Genomic DNA, 26,040 nt, shown 5'->3' with positions numbered 1-26,040 from the left:
AAAAAAGAGGCCAAGGGGATATTTGGGGATATGAAGTTAGCATAAGGCAAAGCCTGTTTTTCTGATCTTTAGGGAGAGGTACATTTCCAGTCATCTGTCTAGGGTGATCCTGCCCCTCATCTGAGAAAGAACCACTGCCCCCCTCCTTTACCGCCTCTCCCAACACACACGCTCTACTTTCCTCCTTTCCCCTTTCCGGGCAAGGCACACATCGTGGCAGAGGAGGAATCTCACTTACTGGCTCATTTCAATATCTTTTTGGGAAGTCCTGGCCTTTCCCAACCCAGATAGGCTCCTCCACTTCCCACGTAGTTGTTATAATCATCCTCCTCCCCCCACTCCCACCGCCTTCCCGTCTCCACTTCAGGGGCCTTAGGACAACCCAAATTCTTCTGGCTAACCTGGGAGCTCCAGGGAGACAAAAGACCACCCCTTTTCTACATTCGCACACCCCTGGAGGGAGGGGCAAGGAGAAGAGGGTAGGAGGCAGGGTGCCGTGAAAGAAGCTGGCTGACCAGCTGGTTACCATGGCAACTGGCCTTTTTCCTGAGGATGAGCCCGAGACCGGGGTGGGCAGAGGTGGGGAGTGGGGCCACAACAGAGGGAACCAGACAGCACCAGCTGAGAGAAGAGGACCGGAGGGGCCTGGGCTCAACGCAGAATAGGACTGAGGAGGCGAAGTCAAAGTTCCCACTTCATCTTCCAGAGGACACCGTGCTGGTGTCTCTGCCCCTTGCTGGAAGATCTCTAGGGTGGCTGTGTGTCAAGAGTGCTGGCTCTAGTGCTGGGACAGTGGGTGACTCAATGCTGACCTCATGTGGCCAGAAAAAGGGCTGCCTCACATCGTGCACCTCCCAGGCTCAGGCTGCGTCCCTCAAATGCAGCCTCGGGGTGGAAGACAGAGGCGGTCACTTACGCTCCTAAGTTCTTGTGTCCTTGCAGAGGGCTCAGGTGCACCCCCCTCCATTGATAAAGGAAAGAGGGTTTCACTGAAGAAAAGTTAAAAGCTTTGGACTGAGGCCAGGGAAAACTGGCTTTGCACTTTCTGACCTGCCGCTCTGGGCCTGTTTCCTAACTGTACAATAGGGGTGATAATGCCAGACTTCGAACTGAGGCAGTCCAGGTCCAGAGTTTATGACTTCTTTTGAAATTATTTTTATTGTGGTAACAGATGTATAACATAAAAGCTCCCATTTTAACCACTTTCAAGTACATGATTCAGTGGCATGAATTACACTCATGATGCAGTGCTGTCAGCACCACCATCCATTTTCAAAACCTTTCCATCAGCCCTATGGCTGTACTTTTGTTCCAGCCTTTCCAGGTAGGGGAGGAATATGTCAGGGGAGGAGACTGAGAACATCTGAAATCACCCTCGCCCAAAGGGAAAGGGTTATCTCAATTTCCTTGGGCTAGGCAGCAGACTTGGCCCGGTGGTTAGGGCGCCTGTCTACCACATGGGAGGTCCGCGGTTCAAACCCCGGGTCTCCTTGACCCGTGTGGAGCTGGCCCATGCTCAGTGCTGATGTGCGCCAGGAGTGCCCTGCCATGCAGAGGTGTCCCCCGCGTAGGGGAGCCCCACGCACAAGGAGTGCGCCCCCTTAAGGAGAGCCGATCAGCACGAAAGAAAGTGCAGCCTGCCCAGGAATGGCGCCACCCACACAGAGAGCTGACACAACAAGATGACGCAACAAAAAGAAACAGATTCCCGTGCTGCTGACAACAGAAGTGGACAAAGAATACGCAGCAAATAGACACAGAGAACAGACAACTGGGGTGGGGGGTGGGGGGGAAGGGGAGAGAAATAAATAAACAAATCTTAAAAAAAAAAAATTTCCTTGGGCTTTCCTACCCCAAAACGTTGGGATAAGAACGTTCTCCCTCCTGGCTCCTCAGTGCTTTCTGCTGCACACAGGTTCTGCACATGCCCCCTCTCTGTCCTGCCATGGGGACAGAGAACAGCAGTCATCTCCTGTCCACACTCCCCCCAAACATCTTGTCTCTCCAACCACCCCTTAGAGACTAGGTCCTTCTCTTCTCCCTAGTCCTCCTTTCCCATTCCCAGTGTGAACGGACCTTCCCTGTCCCTTACCCCACTGGGTAGGGACCCCTCTGTGTCCCCCAGAGCACCCTGTTCTCCCTCTTGTCTTAGCACAAGCACTCCATATTGTAATTGCCAGGGAGCCTTTTGAAAATTGGCGCCATGGGATGTTTTGTTGGTGGTGGTTGGTTATTAGTGTTACTGTGATATTTGGTTTTGCCTTCAGCAAAGAAAACAATGTCAGACACGTAGGGGAAACTCATATGTTTGTCAAATGGGAGAATGGATGTATGAATAAAACAAGTTCGCCTGGGGGAGGGCAGTGGGGAAGCTGCTTAGTAGCTGTCTACGCTTAGCCCAGACTCCCTCCCCCAATGTCAGAGATGGAAAAGGTGGACGTTCTGTTGGGAACAACTGCCTAAGGGCATCGCTGGGCCCCAGATTACTAGTGTGTGGAGTGGGGGAGGAACGAGGAAAGGCTAAATCATGGGGCACTGGTTCGGGGCTTACCATGTGGGTGGGGATTCTCCTAAGGGCTCGCTTAGGAGGGGCGGCAGAGGCAGGGAAGGAGGAAAGATTTGCTGGGACTGCGGCTGTGGCTGAGACAGTATGACTGCGGCCTCCTTTCCTGTCCCCGCCACAAGGAACTAAACTTCCCTGACCGTTCGGGGTAACCAGATGCCGCAACCACCCGAGGCCAACGTTTTACCCCTGCGGAAGAAACCCCACGGCACCTCGGCTTTCTAGACACCAGTCTACCTAAGAAAACCCACTTTCCCAAAACGCATCCTCATGTCCATTTCTTTTTTTTTTTTTTTTTTAAAGATTTATTTATTTATTTAATTTCCCCCCTCCCCTGGTTGTCTGTTCTTGGTGTCTATATGCTGCGTCTTGTTTCTTTGTCCGCTTCTGTTGTCGTCAGCGGTACGGGAAGTGTGGGCGGCGCCATTCCTGGGCAGGCTGCTCTTTCTTTTCACGCTGGGCGGCTTTCCTCACGGGCACACTCCTTGCGCGTGGGGCTCCCCCACGCGGGGGACACCCTTGCGTGGCATGGCACTCCTTGTGCGCATCAGCACTGCGCATGGCCAGCTCCACACGGGTCAAGGAGGCCCGGGGTTTGAACCACGGACCTCCCATATGGTAGACGGACGCCCTAACCACTGGGCCAAAGTCCGTTTCCCACCTCCTCATGTCCATTTCTACGCCATCTGGGAAGTTGACACAGAGACCCCAAGCCAAGGTCCAAGAGGAACTGCTCCTTTAAAGATTATTTTGTTGTGGTGATGGTGTTTCCCCACCCAAACTCCTGGGCACTCATAGGGCAAGATGAGAAAGCAAGAGAAATGAAGAGAAATGAGAGTGAGGTAGGAAGCAAAGTTTGCCCACCCTGCCACCCACCTGCTCTCCCCACAGTAAACGAATATTCCTTAAACACGCACGAATGAATGAATGAAATTAATGAAGTGAAGGAAGGAAAGAATGAGTCCATGGAATTAGTGAATGGAATGAAGAAGGGAAAGAACAAGAGTGAGTGAACGAATGAACGAACGAATGAATCAACCAACCAGTGAGTCAGGACCGGGTAACCCCAGGCTCGAGCCGGCGCAGAGGGCGGGGCGAGGGGGATTCCGTCGGGGCGGGGCCTCCACCCGGAAGCGCGGGCAGGGGCGGGGCCCCGGGAGCGCGGCTCCCCGTGGGGTCCGAGGGGCGGAGCGCGCGAGGACCCGGCCGGGCAGCCCGGCTGCTCTCAGTCGCCGCGGCGGTGGACGCGACCCGCGCCGCGCGTCCGCCCGAGCCTCTCGCCCACCCCGTGCAGCCCCGCAGGAGGGCAGGAGGCCGCTCGGGACGCGGCGCGCGCTCTGCGAGGACCCGGAAAGGCGGCGCGGCGGAGCCGGGCGCCGGAGCGCGCAGGGTCCCGGCCCGCGGGGGCCGGCGCCGCGAGCATGTCGGAGGCGCGGAAGGGGCTAGACGAGGCGGACGAGGGCCAGTACGACTCCGGCATCGAGTCCCTGCGCTCCCTGCGCTCGCTGCCCGAGCCCGCCCCGGCGCCGGGCCCCGGGCCCTCGCACGGCGGCGGCCAGCAGCCCCGGACCCAGCCCCCGAGGACCGCCGAGGAGCCGCGGGCGAAGGAAGACGCGGACGGGGAGCGGGCCGACTCCACCTATGGCTCCTCCTCGCTCACCGAACCCCTCCCCTTGCTGCGGGGTCCCGAGGCCGAGGACCCGACCCCAGACTCGCCGCTTCTCCCCGCGGGGGCGCTGAGTCCTCAGCAGCTGGAAGCGCTCACCTACATCTCGGAGGACGGGGACACGTGAGTAAGGGGGGCGAGGGTGAGGCGGGACCCCTTCCCCTGGGACTCCCCGGGAACCGCCGCGGGCCGGACACCAAACTCCAAACTGAACTCAGTCCGCTTCTGGGCTCTCGCCAGGCCCTGACCGGAGGGCCTGGCCTCGTCCCCATCCCCGTGCCTTCCCTTTCGGGGATGAGCAGAGCCGGCAAGGCTCTTACCCAGGAAGCTGGAACCCCAGCCAGAGTCCTGGCAACCCACCAAAGAACCTACCCGTAGGAAGAGAAAATTCCCCTGACCAGTCCAGTTGTTGTTGTGGGTTTTTTTTTCCCTTGGCGGGGGAGGGGGCATCCTCGTTTGCTCAATATCTGGGATGCGGGACTTCTGCCTGCCCCTTGCAGGTTGCCATTCACCGGGGGATGGTAGGCTGGGGGAGCTCTTGGGGGTACAGGACTGACCTGGCTGGGCGGGGAGGAGGGGGAAAGAGCCAGGCCAGGGGCACCCTTGCCCCAGCAGACAGAGGCCGCTGGCTGCCCCAGCTTACTTCCTCTGTTGAGAATGGGGAAGTGAGGGCTCCTTCACACCCTTTACCTCCAGAGCCCCTCAGTCCCCCTCACTGTCCTGTCTGACCCCCTCACCTCACATTTCCAACCCCAGGCCCAGGAGGAGCTTGATGGGGATGGGGCCAGGGACCAGCTGAGGTAGAGGCAGATGTGTGAGAAGGCCTGGCCCGCTGAGGACGTACCCTCAGAAAGGAGACACTGATGAGGAAGGGGGAGCTGGGATTTGGGATGAGAAACCCAGTGGAGCAGGGGGGACCCGGGGTCCCAGATCAGGGCTGCTGGGATGAAGGGGAGGCAAGGAGTATGTGTCCTGCCCTGCTTTGTGGAGGTACAGGGTCCTAATCCCGGACTGCCTTTTGGTGCAGATGGCCTTTGATCCAGTGGGTGGGAAGCAGTGACCCCAGGTCCTTTTACGCTATGTGTCTGGATCACCAGCCCTCAGACCCAGAGCCCCAAGATTTTGGGGGCTCTATGGGGGATGCCTGTGGCTGACCTTTGAACCAGAGAGTGAGGGGTCTTCTGACCCTGGCTTCCCCTCTGAGCCTCTCGGCCCTGGCCTTTACTAGTTTGAGACAGGTGTTCAGGTTCAGTGTGTCCTGGGGGAGGCAGGACTTCCCAGGGGGTCCCCAGAGAGGGGAGGGCACTTTCCTCTCTCTGAGATGCCTGGGGAGGGGCCACTTTCCTCCTTCCGAGGTGTCTGGGCTGTGGGAGGTATAGACTTGGGAAGAGGAAGTGGGAGGAGGAGGGGAGAGTGTGGGAGAGAGGGAGGTGGCTCCAGGAATGTGACCCAGAGAGCGGGCCCTGGCCGAGGGGATTTCCAGCGTGGTTCCTCCCTCCGTCACTCTCTCCTGGGCCTCTCCTGGGCCTTGCCTGCCGCCAAACCCAACACTCTCCTGCGTGAGCAGCCCCTTCCCCAGCCCAGGCAGGCCTTTTAGCCAAGCTAGCTGTCCCGGCCCAGACCCTCGAACTCTGGCTTTCGTTTTTCTCACCTGATGTGGGGAAACCCCAGGACTGGAACTTCCCCTCCCAGCTGCCCCTTCACACCCGGTTCAAGCTTCTTGGCCCCCAAAAATCACACACTTTCTGCACTGCCCAGACCTCCACTCGGAGGTCGGTGGACAGGGAGTGCAGGGCCCCTGGGCAAGGCCCACCTGGTCTGTGCTAGCTGAGGATTAGCCCTCTGGACTCATAAAATAGGATGCTGTGCTCTCTCCTTGCTCCTCCTCCAAGAGCTGTTTTCTTTCCCTTGGAATGTGTAACATCATGTTGCTGGGGTAGGAGTGACCCCATAACCCTCCTCCTTCTGTCCTCCCTATTGGGGTGAGGGGAGGTGGGGAGCTCAGGCCTGGAAACCCCCTCTGGGCTACTCAGTCAGCTTTCAGTTTGGCTTTGAGCTGCAGCGGGCCTGGTGGGGCCCTTGGGGCAGAGGGGAGTAGGGTGTGGGCAGTCTGGATAGGAAGGAAGGCCCTTGTCCTGTCAGCACCCTGCCCACACTGCCCTTCAGCAGGGTTCTCCCGAAGGCCAGAGATGGCAACATGGAGCTCCCACTACCAGGATCCTGGCTTCCCACCCCAATCCTCACTTCCTGGTCCAAACTCTCACTTCCTGCACCTCCCCTGCGGGTGGCTAGTTACTGGTTGTGTGTTCCTTATAACCCCAGGACCCCAGCTTATCCTTTCTGGCCTGGGCTCTGACTCCGAGCCCTGCCCCTGCCCTCCCCAGGCTGATCCACCTGGCGGTGATTCATGAGGCCCCAGAAGTGCTGCTCTGTTGCCTGGCTTTGCTGCCCCAGGAGGTCCTGGACATTCAGAACAACCTTTACCAGGTGGGTGGAGAGGGACGGCTGTACCCAGATACCTTTATTTCCCCTGGTAGCCATCCCCAACAGCCAGGCAAGATTCCTCAGGCCACTCACGCAGGAAACTAGACAGCAGACACTGGCCTAGAGGAGGACACAGGTACAAGTAAGACACAGCAGTGCCCCCAAGGTGCTCGCAGACTGGAATAGGGGACTCGTGTCAACACCTGATACATTGATGGGATAGAGACACATACCAGCTGCTTGGGATCCAGTGTCTGTGTGGAGCAGCCAGGGAGGGCTTCATACAGGGGGGGACCCTGAGTGGACCCTTGAAGGAGTTTGCCACGTAGAGACTGTCTGGTACCTCTGTCTCCCCCTTCCAGGCCCTTCCCTGAAGCCTGGCCCCTGGGGATAATAGGGGTCTCAGAGGGTGAGGGACAGCTAAAGAGCCCCAAGATGAGGAGGGGGACACTTTTATCACTCTACTGCCAGAACTGAGGTTCCGAGCACTTGGGGGAGGGAGTAAGGAAGGAAGGGCTTGGTAGTGTTTCCTCGGGAGACCAGGTCTGTAGCCTTTATAAGTTGTCTTCAGAGAAGGTGCTGGCAGCTGGGGATTCCTGTGCTTACCCCAGCACGTTCCCAGAGGCAGGAGCACATCTCAGTGGCCCTTTGACCCTCTGCCTATGCCCACAGACAGCTCTTCACCTGGCTGTGCATCTGGACCAGCCAGGTGCCGTTCAGGCACTGGTGCTGCAGGGGGCCAGCCGGATGCTCCAGGACCGGCACGGTGACACAGCTCTGCACGTGGCCTGCCAGCGCCAACACTTGGCCTGTGCCCGCTGCCTGCTAGAGGGACAGCCGGAGCCAAGCAGAAGACCCTCTCACTCCCTGGACCTTCAACTGCAGAACTGGCAAGGTGCGGGCAGCTTAGGGGCCCTGTGGCGTAAGGAGGGGGCAGGAGAAGGGACCCACTCTCCGGGAGGGGAGGCTCACGGCTTGTTCACTGAGGCACTTCCAGCCCTGAGCACATAGGTACGCAGCACATCTTGGCTGAATGAATGAATGGATTAGAAATTTTCCAAGCACCTACTGTATGCTAAGTAGAGAGTTAAATCTGCCCTTGAGATGCTCAGTTTAATAGAGATCAGATGACCTCAGTAATCCCTTCAACAAAAATGTACTGAAGGCCCCCTATGTCTTGGACCCCAAAAGCTGGGCTTCTATCTGTGAACAAAACTGAAAAAGGTTGAGAGAGACAAGTCTAAGAAGTCAGTTATGCAGTACATTAGAAGGCAGTGAGTGCTACAAGAAAAGAGCAGAGTAAGAGAAATTGAAAAGTGGGGGGAGGGAGGGTTGATGTGATTTTTAAATAGAGTGGTAAAGGAAGGCCACATCGGCTGGGGGCATTTGAACAGATACTCAAAGGAGGCGAGGACATCTATATGAATCCAATGCTCTAACACTAAGCAGAGCGGGATCCAGAAAGCTAGAGGAGCACACAGGAGGAAGTGGCGTCTGGGGGAGGGGCTGGGGTGTAAGCGAGTCTCAGAGAAGCCTTCAGAGAAGGTGGCTTTTGGACTGGCCTTGAAGGAGGTAGAGTTTTAGCTGGGGTTGGGGGCGGGGGAGGGGGTGTCACGCAGCAGCCTGACCTCTGACCCGTGAAAGTTTCAATAACATGACTCTGAAAATGTGGAAACTTTGAGTTCCTTTCCTCTCAGAATTTTGAGGGGGTTTTTGAGTTTGCGTTTTAACAGTCCTGTGATCAGAGGCTTTGAGTGAGCCGTGGGTCCCTTGGGACTGAGGGGTCGGGAGGTCCCTGCAGAGAAGGGAGAGGAGTTGGTGGATGCAGATCAGCAGCGCCCACCCCCACCCTAGGTCTGGCCTGTCTCCACATCGCCACCCTGCAGAGGAACCGGCCGCTGATGGAACTGCTGCTGCAAAACGGGGCCGACATTGACGCGCAGGTGAGGCAGCCAATCAGGGCGCTGCTCGTCCCAGGGCCCGCCCCCATCTCGTCCAGGCCCCGCCCCCATCTGGTCCAGGCCCTGCGGGCTGCGTCCCCCGGCGGAGGCTGACAGCCTTTTTCCTTTCCAGGAGGGTACCAGCGGGAAAACGGCGCTGCACCTGGCCGTGGAAACCCAGGAGCGGGCCCTGGTGCAGTTTCTGCTTCAGGCCGGTGCCCGGGTGGATGCCCGCATGCTCAACGGGTGCACACCCCTGCACCTCGCGGCTGGCCGGGGCCTCAGGGGCATTTCAACCACTCTGTGTGAGGCAGGTGCTGACTCCCTGCTACGGAATGTGGAGGATGAGACGCCCCAGGACTTGGCTGAGGATGTAAGAGCCATACACTCTGTTCTGCTCTCTGGGATCTCCCACACCCATAGCCAAGACAGGAGCTGTAATTAGTGGAAAGAGCCAGACCTGATGTGAAGAGTCCCCGGGTCTAATCTCCTGCCCAGCCACTAACCAGCTATGTGACCTTGGGCAAGCCTCTGACCCTCTCTGAGTCTGTTTACTTATTTAGGTGGGACCATGGTGCCAAAACTTGGGCACCTACAGGGCACTGCAGCTAAAGTGAGTCAGTGAAGTAGGCCAAGGATAAGACAAGGAGGTGGGGGGAGCTGTGGGAAACCAGAGAGGCCATGTCCCCGGGGAGCAATCTGTTTCAGCAGATTGTGAGAGTAGGCCTGTGGGCCCAGATTTACCAGGACTTCCAGTTAGTTAAGAGAGGTGAAAGGCAGATTTTTCTGTGCATTCTTTCCCATTTTTAAATGTTCAATTTAAAAATATATTCAAAACGTTTTCTGAGCACCCTTTTCTACTGCCTTCCCACCCCACCCTCTTAAAAAAAAAAACTGACCCATGGACTGGACCACCTTTAAGGCCCCTCATAGCTCCAATTTTCTGCAATATCTTTTTTTTTTTTTTTAGTTTGAGGGTTTTTTATTAATTTTGAAAAAATTTTTAAAGAAGCTTTAGATTACATAAATGTTACATCAAAAACATAGGGGATTCCCATATACTCCCTCCCTCACTTTCCCACATTAACAACCTCCTTCATTAGTGTGGTACATTTGTTATAATTGATGAACCCATATTGAAGCATTGCTGCTAACCGTGGACTATATAGCTTACATTATAGTTTACACTTGGTCTCACACAATATTATACTTTATGACAAAATATATAATGGCTTCCATCTGTCATCGCAGCACCATGCAAGACAATTTCAGTGGCCCGAAAATGCCCCCATATTACACCTCTTCCTTCCTTTCCCTCCCCCCAGAACCTGTGGTGGCCACTGCCTTTACAGCAATGATAAAAGTTCTTCTATTGCTAGACTAGTAAGTCTGTAGTAGACTAATACTAAGTCTACGTTGTGCATTGTTCATTCCCCAATCTTGAGGATTCTGGGATGGTGATGCCCACTCTGCCTGTAATTGAGAGGGGGTTAGATCCCACGGGGCAGATGATGGAACTATCTTGCTTGCAGTTGCAGACACTCTGTTCCTTGGGATGGGCATTGCCCATCACCTCCTTGCTAGTTGTCCTGGGCTAGTCCAATGAATTGGAGAGTAGGTCTGCAATATCTTAAAGGATGAGGGCCTGCCTAAGGCCTCAAGGCTCTGCCAAGCCGATTGGGGCCACTATTCTTGAGGTTAATCGGGAGACTGGTTTCTCCAACCCCTCTACCTCTCCATGTTCCATGGCCCCTGACCAAGCTTCTCTCCTTTCTTTCTCTCAGCCCTTTCCTCTTTTGCCCTTTGATGACCTGAAGATCTCGGGGAAGCCGCTGCTGTGTGCTGACTGAAGCCAGGGCAGGGTCTGGGGCCCTGGGGGCTCCTCCTCTTCCCATCTGGAAGCTTGGACCACAGTTGCTACGGTTTGGACCCAGGCACTGTGCTCTTCTGGTGTCCTGGGGGCTGCTGAGGACAGAACCTGGGGCAAGCACAGTCCTGAGCTGAGAGGAGGGATCACAAGAGAGAGAGCAAGCCTGGAAGGAAGAGCTTCCCTGGTGGACAGAGATTCTTGGAAGATCCCTTAAAGCCCCAGGGTATCCTGGGTGAAGCCTCTTGGCCACTCTCATAGATGATGGGGGCTCTTGCTTCTACCCATGTTGGGTCAGCCTGCAAGTGCCAATCAGTGCAAAACCATGGACGCTCCTGAGTGAGGAGAAAGGCTGAAATATGATCAAGCAGGACCCTGAGGGGTCCCATCTCACTTCTGTTGAGAACTCTAACACTGTTGTCTAATGACTTCACACAGAAGGCCTTGAATTGAGCCCTTCTCAGGGGAAGGGGAAGTTTCAGTACATGACACTAAAACAGCAGAAACTTAAAGTTTTTCCCCTTCAGAGTTGTTCTGGTGTGTGTATGTGTGGAGAATTTTTTGACAGACCTGCCCTGTGACTTTGTGGTAGAGCCAGAGGGAAGGAAATTGTCCCTTGAGCAGGGAAAGGCCTTCCTGAGTGGGGAGGGTGAGGTAAGAGGGAGGGTGCTTATAGAGGTAAAGGGTGAGAATGAGGAATGAGAAAATGCAAGCCGTGAGGTCTCACCGCTGTTCTGGAGGATGCCATCCGGAGGAACCTCAAGTAGAGGCCCTGTTAAGGGTGGGCAAGAAGGGAGCAGGGACTTGGTTCTATTTTCTCTCACTCCGTGTGTTGGAAGGCCCTGCTAGGTCTGGCCTAGGGGGTGAACATGGAATTAACCGACATGGTCTTTGGCCACTTGGGTCTTGCAGTCTAATGAGTGAGACAGTCATTAAAATAATAGAATCCAAATAGATCTGTGATTACAAATCGCCCTGGGTGCTGTGAAAGAAAAGAACAGTGGGAAGAGAACAATGGAATGTGTAGAGGGCCATACTTTGGATGGTCAGGGCAAGCGTCATTCTCAGCATAAGGATGTTACGTGAAGGGGGAGAGCATTTGGGAGAAGGCCTTCAGTGAATTAGAGGAACTGAGCTGGCCAGTGGGGCTCTAGAGCCGGTGGGTGAGTGGGTCAGGAGGACAGGGGCCAAATCATGCAGAGCCTTGCCCGTCGTGGGGAGTGGAGGGTCAGAAGTGCTGATGCAGCCTAGTAAAGGCAGGCGGCTTCATCACACTGTCAGAAACGGGAGAAGTGAGCTAAGAGGAAGTGTCCAGGACGCACAGCCTCAGTGTCTCGTCCCTAAAATGACAGTGGGCACCAGTACCTTCCAGGATGGTTGTCGGGGCTAAGGGCGATAGCGAAGCGGAGGGAGGCAAGGGGCTGGGGCCCCTCAAAGGCCGCGGCTCCGGGCTTCTCGCGCCCAGGAGTAGTAGCCCAGCTCCTCAAAACCGAGTCGTGTTCCCCTCCGGGCCGCGCGGGGGCGCTGTGGCCGGGCGGCGGCCCGGGGCGCTGCGTGGTCGCGGCTGGGGGCGGAGGCGGCCGCCGGGAGGAGCGCGGCATTTCCGCTAGCTGCTCACTCCCTGACTGCTCCGGGAGGCGGCGGAGGGAGCGCGCGGCCCGGGGATCCGCACTCCCCGGTCCCCCTCCGCCCCACTCAGTCGGGATCATGGTTGCCAGGTGGGGGGCTAGGGAACGGCGGAGCCACGTGACCCAGCTCCCGGGCCACGTGACTGCCGCCCCTCTGAACGGGGGCTGGGTGGGTTCTCCGCTGGCGGCCGACTGGCCCGCACGGCGCTACTCGGAGTCTGCGGGGTTGGGTGGGCGGGGTACGCTCTTGTGTTCTTTAAGGGGCTTGGGGAGTGTCGGGCTGAGGGGTGGGGGAACCCTGGCGCTCCGGGAGCGTGGAGGATGGGGCAGGAGGAGGGGGTGCCGCCTGTGGTCTGAGCAGCCGACGAGCGCTGGAGGGAACAGAGGAAACCTGTGTGGCCAGAGGGGCGGGTCCGCCCCCGGGGAAGGAGGGGGCCCTGCCTTGCTGGCCCCTGCCCCCCTCCCCCAAGAGAGAGAGGCTCTTTGTCCCGGCTGGGCTACAGCGGAGGGGGGAGTGAGGAGACTCCGGGCCCTTCTCCAGTATGGTACCCTCCGGAGGGCCGAGTGACTGGAACTGCACCCTAATCTTCATGTCCGCTGCCCCCACAGGTGGTGGGCAGTGGTGGTACTGGCCACGCTCCCCTCCCTGGGGGCAGGTGGGGAGACCCCCGAAGCCCCTCCGGAGTCATGGACCCAGCTCTGGTTCTTCCGCTTTTTGGTGAATGCTGCTGGCTATGCCAGCTTTATGGTGCCTGGCTACCTCCTGGTGCAGTACTTCAGACGGAAGAATTACCTGGAGACAGGTGTGTGGGAAAAGGGCGGGGATGTGTTCCCGGATCAGACTGCAGCTGCTAGTCAACAGTCCAGGGATGTGGCTTAGGAAGGGAGGGAAGGAGGCCGGCCGGCAGGGCTGCTTCCTCTGGGGAGGATGAAGTACTATGCCGAAGATTTCCGGCTTGACTTTGAGTGCCTTCTCCAGGCAGGGGCCTCTGCTTCCCCTTGGTGAAAGCCTGTGTGTTTGGCAATGAGCCCAAGGCCTCCGACGAGACGCCCCTGGCTCCAAGGACAGAGCCATCGGAGACCACTCCCTCTTGGCAAGCCCTGAAGCTGCTCTTCTGTGCCACAGGGCTCCAGGTAGGTCCTCTGCTCTGTTTCTCTTCCTGGGTTGAGTCTTGGTGGGCAGGGATTCAGTGGAACCAAAGTTTTCACCCTTTCAATTGGTCCTCCTTCCAGAGGGGAAAAAAATCACCATCTTGAAGGTGAATGGAGGAACTCAACTCTTCTTTCTTCCTCTCTTCCCCTCTCTCAACACTGGTACTGAAAGTAAAGTGTACACCACCATTTCATGATTTTTAGTAGGGAATGGCCACCTTAGCTTACCCACTTTGCTGTGATTTTCTACTGTTCCATCATTTCACATCTTCCTGCACTGAAGAATCTTGCAGTAGCCCCGCTGATATAAGTTGGGGGAGCCATTCAACCCTCTTCACAATAGTGCATGTGAGAGGAGGGCAAGGATGCCGATTACATACGGCACTTGGGGTGGGTACAAGTCCAGCCTTCTATCATGTTGGGTCTTGCCTCTGAATTGGCTGAGAATTGGTAGTTAAATGCTTTGGATGGCATCAGCACTAACGTATACATACTTTGGGGACAAATGGGGTCTGGACAGTCCTAAAGCACGTCAATATGAGTGTTTCAAACATGCTTGATTCTCTACAAGCTGAATTCTGGCAGTTGCAGCCCAGACTTGAGAGGATTTGAAGTCATTTAGACATCCTCCTGAGGCAAGAGGAAGGTGGTTGAGATCTGTTTTTGCCTTCTCTTGCTGATGGGCTCCTCTTACTATCTCCCAGGTGTCCTATCTGACCTGGGGTGTGCTGCAGGAAAGAGTGATGACCCGCAGCTACGGGGCCACAGCCACAGCCCCAGGTGAGCGCTTCACAGACTCTCAGTTCCTGGTGCTGATGAACCGTGTGCTGGCACTGATGGTGGCAGGCCTCTACTGTGTCTTCTGCAAGCAGCCCCGGCACGGGGCACCCATGTACCGGTACTCCTTTGCCAGTCTGTCAAATGTGCTTAGCAGCTGGTGCCAGTATGAAGCTCTGAAGTTTGTCAGCTTCCCCACCCAGGTGCTGGCCAAGGCCTCCAAGGTGATCCCTGTCATGCTGATGGGAAAGCTGGTGTCTCGGCGCAGCTACGAGCACTGGGAATACCTGACAGCTGGCCTCATCTCCATTGGGGTCAGCATGTTTCTGCTGTCCAGTGGACCAGAGCCTCGCAGCTCCCCAGTCACCACACTCTCAGGGCTCATCCTGCTAGCAGGCTACATTGCCTTTGACAGCTTCACCTCCAACTGGCAGGATGCCCTGTTTGCCTACAAGATGTCGTCAGTGCAGATGATGTTTGGGGTCAACTTCTTCTCCTGCCTCTTCACAGTGGGCTCACTGCTAGAGCAGGGCGCCCTCCTGGAGGGGACCCGCTTCATGGGGCGACACAGCGAGTTTGCTGCCCATGCCCTCCTGCTCTCAGTCTGCTCGGCCTGTGGACAGCTCTTCATCTTCTACACCATTGGGCAGTTCGGGGCCGCAGTCTTCACCATCATCATGACCCTCCGCCAGGCCTTTGCCATCCTCCTCTCCTGCCTCCTCTATGGTCACACTGTTACTGTGGTGGGAGGACTGGGTGTGGCTGTGGTCTTTGCTGCCCTCCTGCTCAGAGTCTACGCTCGGGGCCGCCTAAAGCAACGTGGAAAGAAGGCTGTAACCATGGAGTCCCCTGTGCAGAAGGTTTGAGAGGGTGCATAGGACCCTGCCACCATACCGGGTTTCCCAATTTTTTATCTTCTCAGAGGCTGGCTTAAGGGCAAAATGCAGGTTTTTCTTCTCAGCATCCAACTAGCTGTGCAGCTGGGGGTGGGGAACCCAGGAAGCAGTCTTCTGCTTTGCCTTAAGTCACCCATTCTCCAGTAGGCACGTTTCTGAACCCCAGGGTAGAGGTGACAGCCCGGGAAGAGGCAGAAGCATCTGGAAGCACCATTCCCCTTATTCCCTAGTTTTGCCCAGCTGTTGGCCCTGCCACCAGCAGCTTACCTGTGCTTATCACTTTCTCAATACCCACCCAGAAAACTTGCATTTCTTACTTTGGTGAGAAAAGCACAAGTGTTGTAGCTCCAAATGCTGCTTTCCTGAGGGAGTGAAAGCTGGTGCTGTGCTGAGGCAGCATAGAGCCCTGCCCAGCAATGCCACCCTGTGCTCCTGATGCCTACAGCTCTGCTCCAGGAGCCAGCTGCAGGTTTTGGTACTTGGGAAATGTAATTTTTTGCTCTTATTTTATTAAATTAAATTGCTGCAGGGGCCTTGGCCGTGTTTTGGTTGACTGAAATACATGGTTTGGGGAAGGGATACATTACATGAGCTCAATCTCAGTGAATTCTAAACCACTGAATCTTTCCCATGGAAGAAACTAGCAGCTCAGAATTATCTTTAACCACAAAGGCAGAAAAAGGGGGCTTATAAAACTTGCTTTATTTTGGATGACAACCCAGTCCTGGTAAGTTACAGGAACTTGAAAGGCAGCATTCGTTATATCCACAAGGAAGAGCTGAACTGTACAAAACAGCATCTTTATTTGCACTTTAACTTCAGAACAGAAAAACTCACAGTACACAACATCTAACCCCATTGTCAAATGGGACAAGGTCCTTGCATCCTACCTTAGACACAAGGATGGAAAGGAGAGGGAAAAAAAAAAAAGATATCTGTAGATGGAACCAGGTGGGACAGGGCCACTCAGGCTGCTGTGGGAGCCAGGGGGACACTATACAGCGGGTACAAGGTCTGTGGATGGAAACTCCTAATCTACTTCTTCCATGCGAGATGCATCCTCATCACCTTCAAGGGGGGGGATCTCATCAGGAACAGCAGCACTAGGTTCCTCTGCTGTCACTTCATCTTCATCAATGCCTAAGAAATAAAAACCAATGCCATGTGAGGAGGGAGGTTCAGACCAAGCTAGAATTACATCAAGCCTGTCCTAGAGGCCAGCTCCCCAACTCCTTGCCATGCTAGTGTTGACAATGCTACTCACCCAAGCCTAGCTTGATCATGCGGTAGATGCGGTTTGAGTGGGTCTGGGGATCCTCAAGGGAGAAGCCAGAGGACAGCAGTGCAGTTTCAAACAGCAGCACCACCAGGTCCTTGACAGCCTTGTCATTCTTGTCGGCCTCAGCCTTCTGTCGCAGAGTCTCCACAATGGGGTGGTCCGGGTTTATCTCCAGGTGCTTTTTGGCCATCATGTAGCCCATTGTAGAGTTGTCCCGAAGTGCTTGGGCTTTCATGATCCGCTCCATGTTGGCTGTCCAGCCATATGTACTAGTTACAATGCAACACGGCGAAGACACAAGTCTATTGGAGATTGTCACCTGTGAACACAAATACCTAATTACTACCTTAAAATCCAACTGGTTGCTATTTCAAGTCTCTCCAAAGAAACTATAACAATGCCTAATTTTTTTATGTCAAACCTTACATAAACAGCCACCCTACAAGTGGCTGGGCAAGGGAGCAGATGTGGCTTGCACAGTTGACCTCCTGCCTCCCAAACGGGAGGTCCTGGGTTCACAGTTCCCCGTGCCTCCTGACAAAAACTAGCAATAAATGAAAAAGCCAAAAATACCTAACTCGCTCAGGGAAGCCCACATGGCTCAGTGGTTGAGCACTGGCTTCCCACATAAAAGGTCCCAGGTTCAACCCCCAGCCCCTGGTAGCTTTAAAAAAAAAAAAAAAAAAAAAGTGGCTGGGCAAAAGATCAGCTGAGCTCCAAACAAAAGAGTAAGCAGTGTGGTCAAACAAAAGAGTGAGCAGTGCGAAACCACTAATTAAACAGATGTGGAGAGCGCAAAGCAGTCCACAGGTATAAATTTACCTTCTCAACCTTTTTATCCAAGATTTCCTTCATGAGCTTACAGAGATTCTCAAACTTGGCCTTGCTCTCCTCCATTTTCTTCTTTTCCTCCTCATCCTCAGGTAGCTCCAAGCCCTCCTTGGTAACTGAGACCAGGCTCTTCCCATCAAACTCCTTGAGCTGCTGCACGCAGTACTCATCGATAGGCTCGGTCATGTACACCACCTCAAAGCCCCGCTTCCGCACTCGCTCCACAAAAGCAGAATTGGCCACCTGCTCTTTGCTCTCACCTGCAGGGTTATAGTGCATGTGACTGAGTGACCACAATGCCTCAAACCGTCAGCTCCCGGACAGCCAGCCCGCCTTCCCATACCACCAAAGAGACAGCATAAACAGGCTCCAACATACCAGTGATGTAGTAGATGGACTTCTGTGTCTCTTTCATGCGAGAGACGTATTCAGAAAGAGAAGTCATCTCATCTCCAGACTGGGAGGTGTGATAGCGCAGCAGCTCAGAAAGGCGTCTCCGGTTAGTGGAATCCTCATGTATTCCAAGCTGTAAGGGTAGGAAAAGCAAAAATACTCAAATTCACCTGAAAATAGTTTCTACTGCAAGAACAGAAAAATCCACTCTGAACAGCATTTGCCTTACCTTCAAGTTTTTAGAGAACGCCTCATAGAATTTTTTGTAGTTCTCCTTGTCTTCCGCCAGCTCAGAGAAGAGCTCAAGGCACTTCTTAACAATATTTTTGCGAATAACCTTCAAAATTTTGCTCTGCTGCAACATTTCTCGTGAGATGTTTAGGGGCAGGTCCTCAGAATCAACCACACCACGAATGAAGTCTGCAATCAGCCGGGCAAAACACTCAGTAAAAACAGCTAGGCATGATCATGTAGATTCAAGACAGAAGGTCCCACGTGCTCAGTGAACCTCCACTGGTATGTTGCAGAGTTGTTATTAATTATCAGTCCCATTAAAGATGTCAAAGGACTCAGGAAACTTTTACCCAACCAATAACAAAGCCAAGGGGATACTCACTGAGATACTCTGGTATCAATTCATCACAGCTGTCCATGATGAACACACGACGGACATAAAGTTTGATGTTGTTCTTTTTCTTCTTGTTTTCAAAGAGATCAAAGGGAGCCCGGCGAGGGATGAACAGCAATGCCCTGAATTCCAACTGACCTTCCACAGAGAAGTGCTGCAAAGGAAATCCAAACAAGCCATGGATGTATTTCAGGGTAAGAGACTGGCTTCAGTTCCAACATCAAAGATCTGAGGCTGGAACAAAGATCCTCCCTAAGCATGTGGGATAAGACACATTATAGGATAGCCCTTGAGAAATAAGCCTTAATATCCTAAATCAATCTAGAAATTGTATGAACTACATACATCCCCTAGGGTAAAGAAGAGTCATTCAAGTCAGACCCCAAATGTAAGGGGGCAGCACCCCCCTAATTTCTATCAGCAGTGAGCCCATTGGGAAGAATTCATTTCTTCACCCTGGCATTGCCTTTAGTGGACTTGTGAATCAATCCATGGCTGCCACAGGTCCTAGCCACCAAACCAGTTGACTAAGTTCTAACATAATACCAAGACCTCCTCCTCTAAGCCAACAATGCATACTTTCTTACCTTGACTGCCAGATGGTCTTCCCAATCATTAGTAAGGCTCTTGTAGAATTCTCCATATTCCTCCTGGGTGATGTCATCAGGGTTTCTGGTCCAAATGGGCTTAGTCTTGTTCAGTTCTTCTTGATCAATGTATTTCTCCTTAATCTTCTTGGTTTTCTTTTTCTTGTCCTTACCACTATCATCCTCCTCATCAGAGCCCACGTCTTCAATCTTAGGCTTCTCTTCATCATCCTTATCTTCTTCTTTCTCACCTTTTTCTTCCTCTGCCTCATCATCACTGATTTCCTTCTCTCTTTCTTTCTCCAACTAAAAGTACCAAAATCATCAGATTTAGAGAACAGAAGACCAGGGAAGGCAGAACCCAGAGACCATGAGAAGGTTCTCCAGAACATGAGACATCCCAAATGTGATTAAGAGAAAAGTTACCAGTTCATACTCACGTAAAGGGTGATGGGATATCCTATGAACTGTGAGTGTTTCTTCACCACTTCTTTGACCCGCCTCTCCTCTAAATACTCTGTCTGGTCTTCTTTAAGGTGCAAAATCACTTTGGTACCCCGGCCAATAGGCTCGCCTAAAAAGGCAATCACAATGGAATGTTAAGTAGTTGAAATTATTGCACAAAAGTACTGAAAGAGAAACTGCTTTTCCAAGTTTTTTCTGTAAGTTCCCCCAAAGAATCCCAACCCAGCCAACTCTTAACAGGAAAGCTAACTTACCATGGTCAGCACGCACAGTGAAGGAACCCCCAGCAGAAGACTCCCAGGCATACTGCTCGTCATCATTGTGCTTTGTGATCACAACCACTTTCTCTGCCACCAAGTAGGCAGAATAGAAGCCAACACCAAATTGCCCAATCATGGAAATGTCTGCACCAGCCTACCAAAAACCAAGATTTTAAAAGTCAAACGTAAGTTTAGAAAGTAAATAGCAAGCAAGAGAACATTTGAAAATATGAATGGTGGATGCCCAGCTGAAATATCCCATACCTGCAGTGCCTCCATAAATGCTTTGGTACCAGACTTGGCAATGGTTCCCAAGTTATTTATGAGATCAGCCTTGGTCATGCCAATGCCTGTGTCCACCAGAGTCAGAGTACGCTCCTGGGGATTGGGGATGATGTCGATTTTCAGCTCTTTACCACTGTCCAACTTGGAGGGATCTGTCAGACTCTCATAGCGAATCTTGTCCAACGCCTAAAAATACAAGTAGAATTTTAAAAGATTGCATTCTTAAAACCCTCTTCACCCAAAAAACCCTTCAGGTTTCTACTTCCAAACAGCCTCAATTCTGACTGTTACCTTACCGTGAAGCTTAAGAACCACAGATAATTACTAGATCCTCCAGCCAGATGGTCCTTAGGGAAGTCCTAAATCCTCCCTTTCTTTCAAGCTGAAAACAAGCCCACAGGGCAAAGCAAATCTTTCTTTACCAGTTGGCTTATGCCACTCAATAGCAGCCCCCACTAAATGTTAAACCTCTTCTTTGCAGTGCTAAAATAAACACACTGAACCCTCAGCACTCACATCAGAAGCATTAGAGATCAACTCCCGAAGGAAAATTTCCTTGTTGGAATAAAAGGTATTGATGATGAGAGACATAAGTTGGGCAATCTCTGCCTGGAAGGCAAAAGTCTCCACCTCCTCCTCTCCATGGTGCACTTCCTCAGGCATCTGCAATAAGAACAGTCCAGAATTAGAAAAAACACGATCCTGTTATTCTTGGAAGTGAAAGAGCCCATATTTGAAAGTTTATATCTAAGACCCCCTAAAAGAGTTCACTGTACTTCAAAATTATTTAAGATCTTATTTAAGTAAAAAAAAAAAAAAAAAAAATGACCCAATTCAACCATATTTGAGCTGGATGCTATCCACTCCCAAGGTAACTACAGAAGCCTATTTTTTTTTTTTAAGATCTCAAACAGCACCCTAAATAGGTAGACAATTTTAGAGAAAAATACAGTTTTTAAGAGTCAAAATTTCCTGAAAGGTGTCTTAAGAGCCCAACTCCTCAAAAAGTGGTCCTTGGTTCAGGAGCTTCAGTACTACCTTATTGTTAGATGTGCAGAATACTGGTCCCATCCCAAACCCCCACTTGAATCCTAGTAAGAACAGCAAATAATCCCTACCGTCGCTACCTGAATGTGCAAAATCACTATTACCCCTTTTTGACGGAAAAAGAAAAAAAAATAACAGCATGACTAGATTAACGCTAAAATGACACTGCTGAGACTTGTTTCCCCTCAGGTACATCTCAAACCTTCAGAACATGGAGCCACCCAGGACTGGGATTGCTGCCCACACGTAAAGGGAGACGGCAACCACTGAAAGCAAAGCAGCACACCTGCCCGACGGGGGTGGGGGATGAAGACAATTAAGTCAGGAACAAAGAACAGGGAAGGTAAAAAATTCCACCACGACCCTTCAACAGAGGAGTGCCAGACCAAGCACAACTAAAATGGTGGCCGCAGCTCGCCGGGCCGACGCTCGTCATGCCGGACATGCGCCGGCCGGGGCCACCGAGGAGGGGGCGCAACCTGCCTTTCCCTGAGCATCCCGAGACTGGGGCGGGGCGCCAGCTCCAGAAGCTTCCAGAACAATCCCAGCTTTCGAGGCGGGGAGAACCCATGGATCTTCCAGAGCTTGCCCCTTCTCCCTTCCTTACCCTCACCCCGGAAAGGCAGGAAATGTGGAGTCAGGGAGTAAAACGCGACAGGCCTTAGAGACCGAGTGTTCCTCCCCGTCAGGAGCGCTCAGAGCAATAACCCGCTGGACTTGAAAAACGCGTGCAAAAGAAGAGGCGGCCACACCTGGCGGTGCTGAGTCACGGCCCAAACTCGCGGCCCCGCAGCTCTCGCGGACCCCTGCGGCGCCCCGTAGCCGCGTCCGGAAGTGGAGGGACCAACATGGCAGCGTCCCGGGCCGGCGCGGCCACCACGTGCGGCCGGCGGCCCACCACCCCAGACCCGCGGCCCCGCGGCCCCGCACCACCTGGGGAGGCCCAGCACCGCCGTTACAGAGACGGGAGAAAACAAAAAAGGAAACAGCGGAGGCCAACAGGAGAAGCCCTGGCGGCCCCCAGTGGCAACCTAAGAGGCCAATCCCAAGGCCGCCCAGAAACAACAATCTTCCGGGCCTGAAAAAGCCGAAGAGGACGAAAGCAACTCGGAAAAGGCGATCGCGGATTTAGAGTGAGGAAGGCAGACGCCAGCCTTACCTTGAACAGAACAAGCTGCTAGTACCAGAGAGCACAGCGGGCAGAGACCGTGACCGGCTCGCGGTCTACAGAAAGGCTGCACCGAGGTGACTCAAGAGAGCTGCTGCCTGCCCCCGTTGCCCTATATAAGGCGAAGCACAGCGCAGCCGCCCGCCCCGGATCCTTCCGCCTTAAAGCGGGAAGCCCGCCGGCCCCGCACCTGCCGCCGCCCCGCCCTCCTTGACGTCATGGGCCAAAGTAGGGGAGGGGGCGCGCGCAGTCTCAGTGTGCTGGTCTGTGGCTTGTTTCCTAGGGTTCACAGTTCCCTCTCTGTAGCCTCAGGGCATGACCCACTCCCCTATGGCGTAATTGTACATTTACAGGCTATCCCCCTAGAAGTCCAGTTTAGGGAGACCCTAAGGAGGGGCACACCTTTAGGTGGGAGTACTTGTAAAGCGAATTATCTGTGTAGCAGCAGAGGTGGAGTCAACGTCCTCAAGCACCACTCCCAGCCCCGACCTCTCGTAGAATCTCCCCTTCTCCACAGAAGACGGGAGCTCTCTTCGAGGAGGTGGTGGGGAGGGGGTCGGAGCCCAGCTCGGACGTTCGCGTGGCCCCATCGCCGGGCCTCCTCGGGACGAGGAGAAGGGCGGGGCGCGGGCGCCGGCCGAGGGCGGGGCGCCGGCCGAGACTGGCGGGGCACTCTTTGCCGGTGAGCGGCGGAAGGAGCGGCAGTGGCGGTGCTGCGTTCCTTCCAGCAGTTTCCAAGCTCTTCTCGATGGCCCCGCCCCCCGCCCCGTCCCCTCGAGGCTCCGCCCGCCCAGGCCCGAGCCGTTCTTCGGCAGGCTCGGCCGCGTGTTCGGTGCTGCCGGAGTCCGCGGCGTGGGGAGGGGCAGTCCCAGCCCCGCGTGCTCGGTACTGCCAGGGGGGCCGCCCCTTCCCCAGCAGTCACACAGCGCGCGGGACCCTCCCAGGCCGCCCAGGTGCGCAGCAGCAGCGGGCATCCTCTCCCCGTGAGCGCGGCGAGGTGTTTTGCAGACCGGTTTCGGGTTTTTTTTTTTTTGGTCTCCTAACCTCTTTCTGCAGTTGTCTGGACCTAGGAGTGGGACCCGTGCAGGGTGGCGGAGGCTCGAGAAGGTCACCAGCCCACTCGGGCGGCCTAAAACCAAATTGCTCCTCTCCGGCTGCGGTCCCGGAGCTCCCAGGTCGTGGGCCTGCCCGGCGTCCCACGGATCCTGACTGTGCCCCTTCTGCCTGCCCTGCCCGTTAGCAAGCTGTCCTGGCCTTTCCAAGGCCACCTCCTGCTGGGCCCGCAGCACCTCCAGGGGAGAATGGCCACTCCCTGCTCTGTGCGTTTGTGTCCACCCCTGGAGTGTTGGGGGCTTCGGGGTTGCCCCTACCTCGCCAGCCCTGACACCCAGTCTTCCTTCTAATTCCTTGTTCCTTTGTTAACTTCCAAAAAAAGAACTACTTTTATCTTCCTTGCCCCGACTTCCTTCTCATAATCCCTGCTGCCAGGACCCCCATTTCATCTCTCCTCGATCTTTGACTCCCCTACCTTATGGTAATGAGGCAAGTTAATATAATAAAAAGAGTTAACAGCTGGGCCCTGGCAAGCCGCGTGGCCTTGAGAACCTGCCTGGAAACCAGGGCCAGGTGGTGGAGAGGAAGCCGGGGATAACGCCAAACAGGCCTTCCGATTGGTCCCAGATAACTCCAAAGGAAAGGCCTCTCATCGGTCCCCTGAGTACTAAGGGGTGGGGCAACCAACGAGGAAAGCAAACAGCTGGGAGTCCTCCCCCCGCCCCCACCCAGATGCTCCTCTTTACCTGGAGGTAGCCTGCATCCGTGTCTGGGTGTGTGCTTTGCTTTTCTCTGGCCTCCCAATAAATTCTCACTGGCTTAACTGAACTGGCATGTTCTTAAATTCTTTCATGTGGCGTCGCCAAGAACACAGAGGGATGCAGTGCCTTCCGACTTCAGTAAGAAGCCTATAGTCTAGAGTGTGGGAAAGGGCGTGGGCTCTGCTGCAAAGAAAGCCCCAGGACACACTTCCTGATGAAAATATCAAATCCAGAGCATCATCCCTCGACACACCCTCTCTCCCTCTGGGCAACTAATTCATAATCTCCCTGGTTATCAAAGAGCATTCACTGTGTCTCCCTACCCTGCAAGGAGGTAAAAAAACACAACTGCACATTCTATGAATGGGGAAGTAGAGGCTTCAGTGCTTCACTAGGTCGCTCAGCTCAGAGCCCTTGCTCCACCACCTCCCTCCTTGCTCCAGAAAAGGGTTGGGGGATGTCGTTTCTGGGAAACCAAGTTCTAAACTGACCAGGAATCACTCCTCTGGTGGGTTCCCCTGAGTTGGACAACCACCCACGGACGCCATCCCACCCCTGTCGGTGTCAGGACAGGAGCCTCCTCAAGGACTTCCCCAAATGGGGAAATCACAAATCTTGCACCAGCACAGAAACTACCTTCTCCAGGAAGCCTTCCAGGACAACTTCCAACTGTCACCCCTCTTTACTTGACATTCACTGAGTGCCCACTGTGAGCCCCACCTGGGAGTGCAGAGATGTATAAACAGAACAAGAGCGCCCTGCCCTTTGGGGGCTGCAGCAGGCCACGTGTGAACTAGAGGGGTGTGGGAGGAGCAGCGGAGGCCCCCAGCTCAGCCTGGGGAAGGGGCATGCTCAGCAGTAATGGCTAGCCTGGCCATGACATAGGTCATAGGAGAGGTAAAGCATGGAAAGCCATCGAGTTCTGGGAGAGGCACCATGAGGGAGGCAGGAGCCGAAAGTGGCTCTGTAGGCAGTGGGCTGCAAATGCCGTGCTAAGAAGTTCTGAGAAACCAACCAGACCATTAAAGACAGGCTGAAAACCATCTGGGGTCCCAAAGCACCTGCAATCCTCAATGTTCCCAAGAGGTGGTCTGCTCCTGATGCCCTCTTCTCCTGGTCAGGTCTCAAAGGCCCAGCCCAGCCTTGCACTGTGAGAAGGCAGCCAGCTGAAGCAGGGGTCCACAAACTATGGCCTGCAGCCCATGACCCTGCTTGTTTTTGATCAGCCAGTGAGCTAAGAATGGTATTTTGTTTTTAATTTTTTACTTTTGGTTTTTTCTTCTTTTTCATATTCTTCATATCCCTCCCTCCCATACAGCTCCCTCGTCTGTTTGCTCATTGTTTTGACTTATTTTTATTCATTGTTTTTACTCGTTGTCTGTTCATTGTTTTTTCTTTAAAAGACACTAGCAACCAAAGCCAACACCTCCCATGTGGGAGGTGGATGCTCAACTGCTTGAGCCACGTCTGCTCCTTGCTCATTTTTGGTTTTGCTTGATGTCTGCTCATTGTCTGCTCCTTATTTGTCTTCTTTAGGAGGTACCAGGAACCAAACCCAGGACTTCTCATGTGGGAGGCAGGCACTTTACTGCTTGAGCCACATCTGCTCCCAAGAATGGTGTTTATATTTTTAAATGATTGAAAAACTTAAATAATATTTTTGACAAGTGAAGATTCAGATTTCAGTGTCCATAAATAAAGTTTTATTGATATACAGCCACACTCATTGTGTACTATTGTCTGTGACTGATTTTGTGCTAGCACAGTGAAGTCCAGTGGCTGTGACAGAGATTGTACGGCCTGCAGAACCTTCAAGTTTGATCTGGATAAAGCCATGTGAAGTCTGGCAGGGAGCAGAGACTCCGCCTGGACTGAGGCCTGGCTGCTGCTCAACTGGGAATCCTCCACTTGATGAAAGGCAGTGTCCTCAGATGAGGGACAATGGGTGAATCACGTAAACCCAGGCTCAGGATGTCAGGGATTGTATGAACCCTGGGAGCAGTTCTCAACCCTTCATCCCCAGAGCAAGTGACCTCCCAAGCTCTGCACCTGCCCACTGCATCCTTCACTGAAGGATATCAAATGATTTTTTTTCTGTATCAATATCAGGTGTTTTTAAATGCCTTATTCTATTCATGTAATTAATTCATTAATACATTTTCTGATATTAAACTAACCTTAAATACCTGGAATACGACGCTATTGACAAGGTCTATTTTTGTAAGAAAAATAAAGTATAGGCAGAAATGGCTTGGGGAAAAATGTTCTAGAATTTAAGGACACTAGGAGAAGCCTGGACACAGCCCAGAA

The 26,040-nt window shown here is 53.7% G+C and overlaps 3 protein-coding genes and 1 long non-coding RNA gene across 4 annotated transcripts; 3 read left to right on the top strand and 1 right to left on the bottom strand.

Annotated features, from left to right (window-relative positions):
• Nucleotides 1-3,749: 3,749 nt before the first annotated feature.
• Nucleotides 3,750-11,046, top strand: NFKBIE (NFKB inhibitor epsilon). The gene is made up of 6 exons (XM_012523583.4): nt 3,750-4,352; nt 6,614-6,716; nt 7,386-7,608; nt 8,568-8,656; nt 8,787-9,026; nt 10,438-11,046. The coding sequence occupies exons 1-6, from the start codon at nt 3,985-3,987 to the stop codon at nt 10,501-10,503; spliced, it is 1,089 nt and encodes a 362-aa protein (XP_012379037.2). The 5' UTR covers nt 3,750-3,984; the 3' UTR covers nt 10,504-11,046.
• Nucleotides 11,047-12,092: 1,046 nt separating this feature from the next.
• Nucleotides 12,093-15,506, top strand: SLC35B2 (solute carrier family 35 member B2). The gene is made up of 4 exons (XM_004454214.4): nt 12,093-12,238; nt 12,758-12,951; nt 13,128-13,282; nt 14,005-15,506. Exons 1-4 carry the CDS (start codon nt 12,228-12,230, stop codon nt 14,941-14,943), a joined length of 1,299 nt encoding a protein of 432 aa, XP_004454271.1. The 5' UTR covers nt 12,093-12,227; the 3' UTR covers nt 14,944-15,506.
• Nucleotides 15,507-15,757: 251 nt separating this feature from the next.
• HSP90AB1 (heat shock protein 90 alpha family class B member 1) lies at nt 15,758-22,022 on the bottom strand. The gene is made up of 12 exons (XM_058306808.2): nt 21,908-22,022; nt 20,218-20,364; nt 19,681-19,887; nt 19,411-19,570; nt 19,132-19,265; nt 18,692-18,997; nt 18,093-18,258; nt 17,706-17,896; nt 17,462-17,609; nt 17,075-17,343; nt 16,238-16,571; nt 15,758-16,113 (listed from the first exon to the last, which is right to left on the bottom strand). The coding sequence occupies exons 2-12, from the start codon at nt 20,362-20,364 to the stop codon at nt 16,004-16,006; spliced, it is 2,172 nt and encodes a 723-aa protein (XP_058162791.1). The 5' UTR covers nt 21,908-22,022; the 3' UTR covers nt 15,758-16,003.
• LOC131280386 (uncharacterized) lies at nt 18,186-23,797 on the top strand. The gene is made up of 2 exons (XR_009187916.1): nt 18,186-18,298; nt 19,005-23,797. It is a non-coding gene; the product is annotated as an uncharacterized lncRNA (long non-coding RNA).
• The last annotated feature ends 2,243 nt before the right edge of the window (nt 23,798-26,040 follow it).

This window comes from Dasypus novemcinctus, chromosome 11 (assembly GCF_030445035.2).
Source record: "Dasypus novemcinctus isolate mDasNov1 chromosome 11, mDasNov1.1.hap2, whole genome shotgun sequence".
Lineage (NCBI taxonomy): Eukaryota > Metazoa > Chordata > Mammalia > Cingulata > Dasypodidae > Dasypus > Dasypus novemcinctus.
Note: the sequence above shows the minus strand (reverse complement) of the source record. Positions and strands in the feature narration are given on the sequence as shown.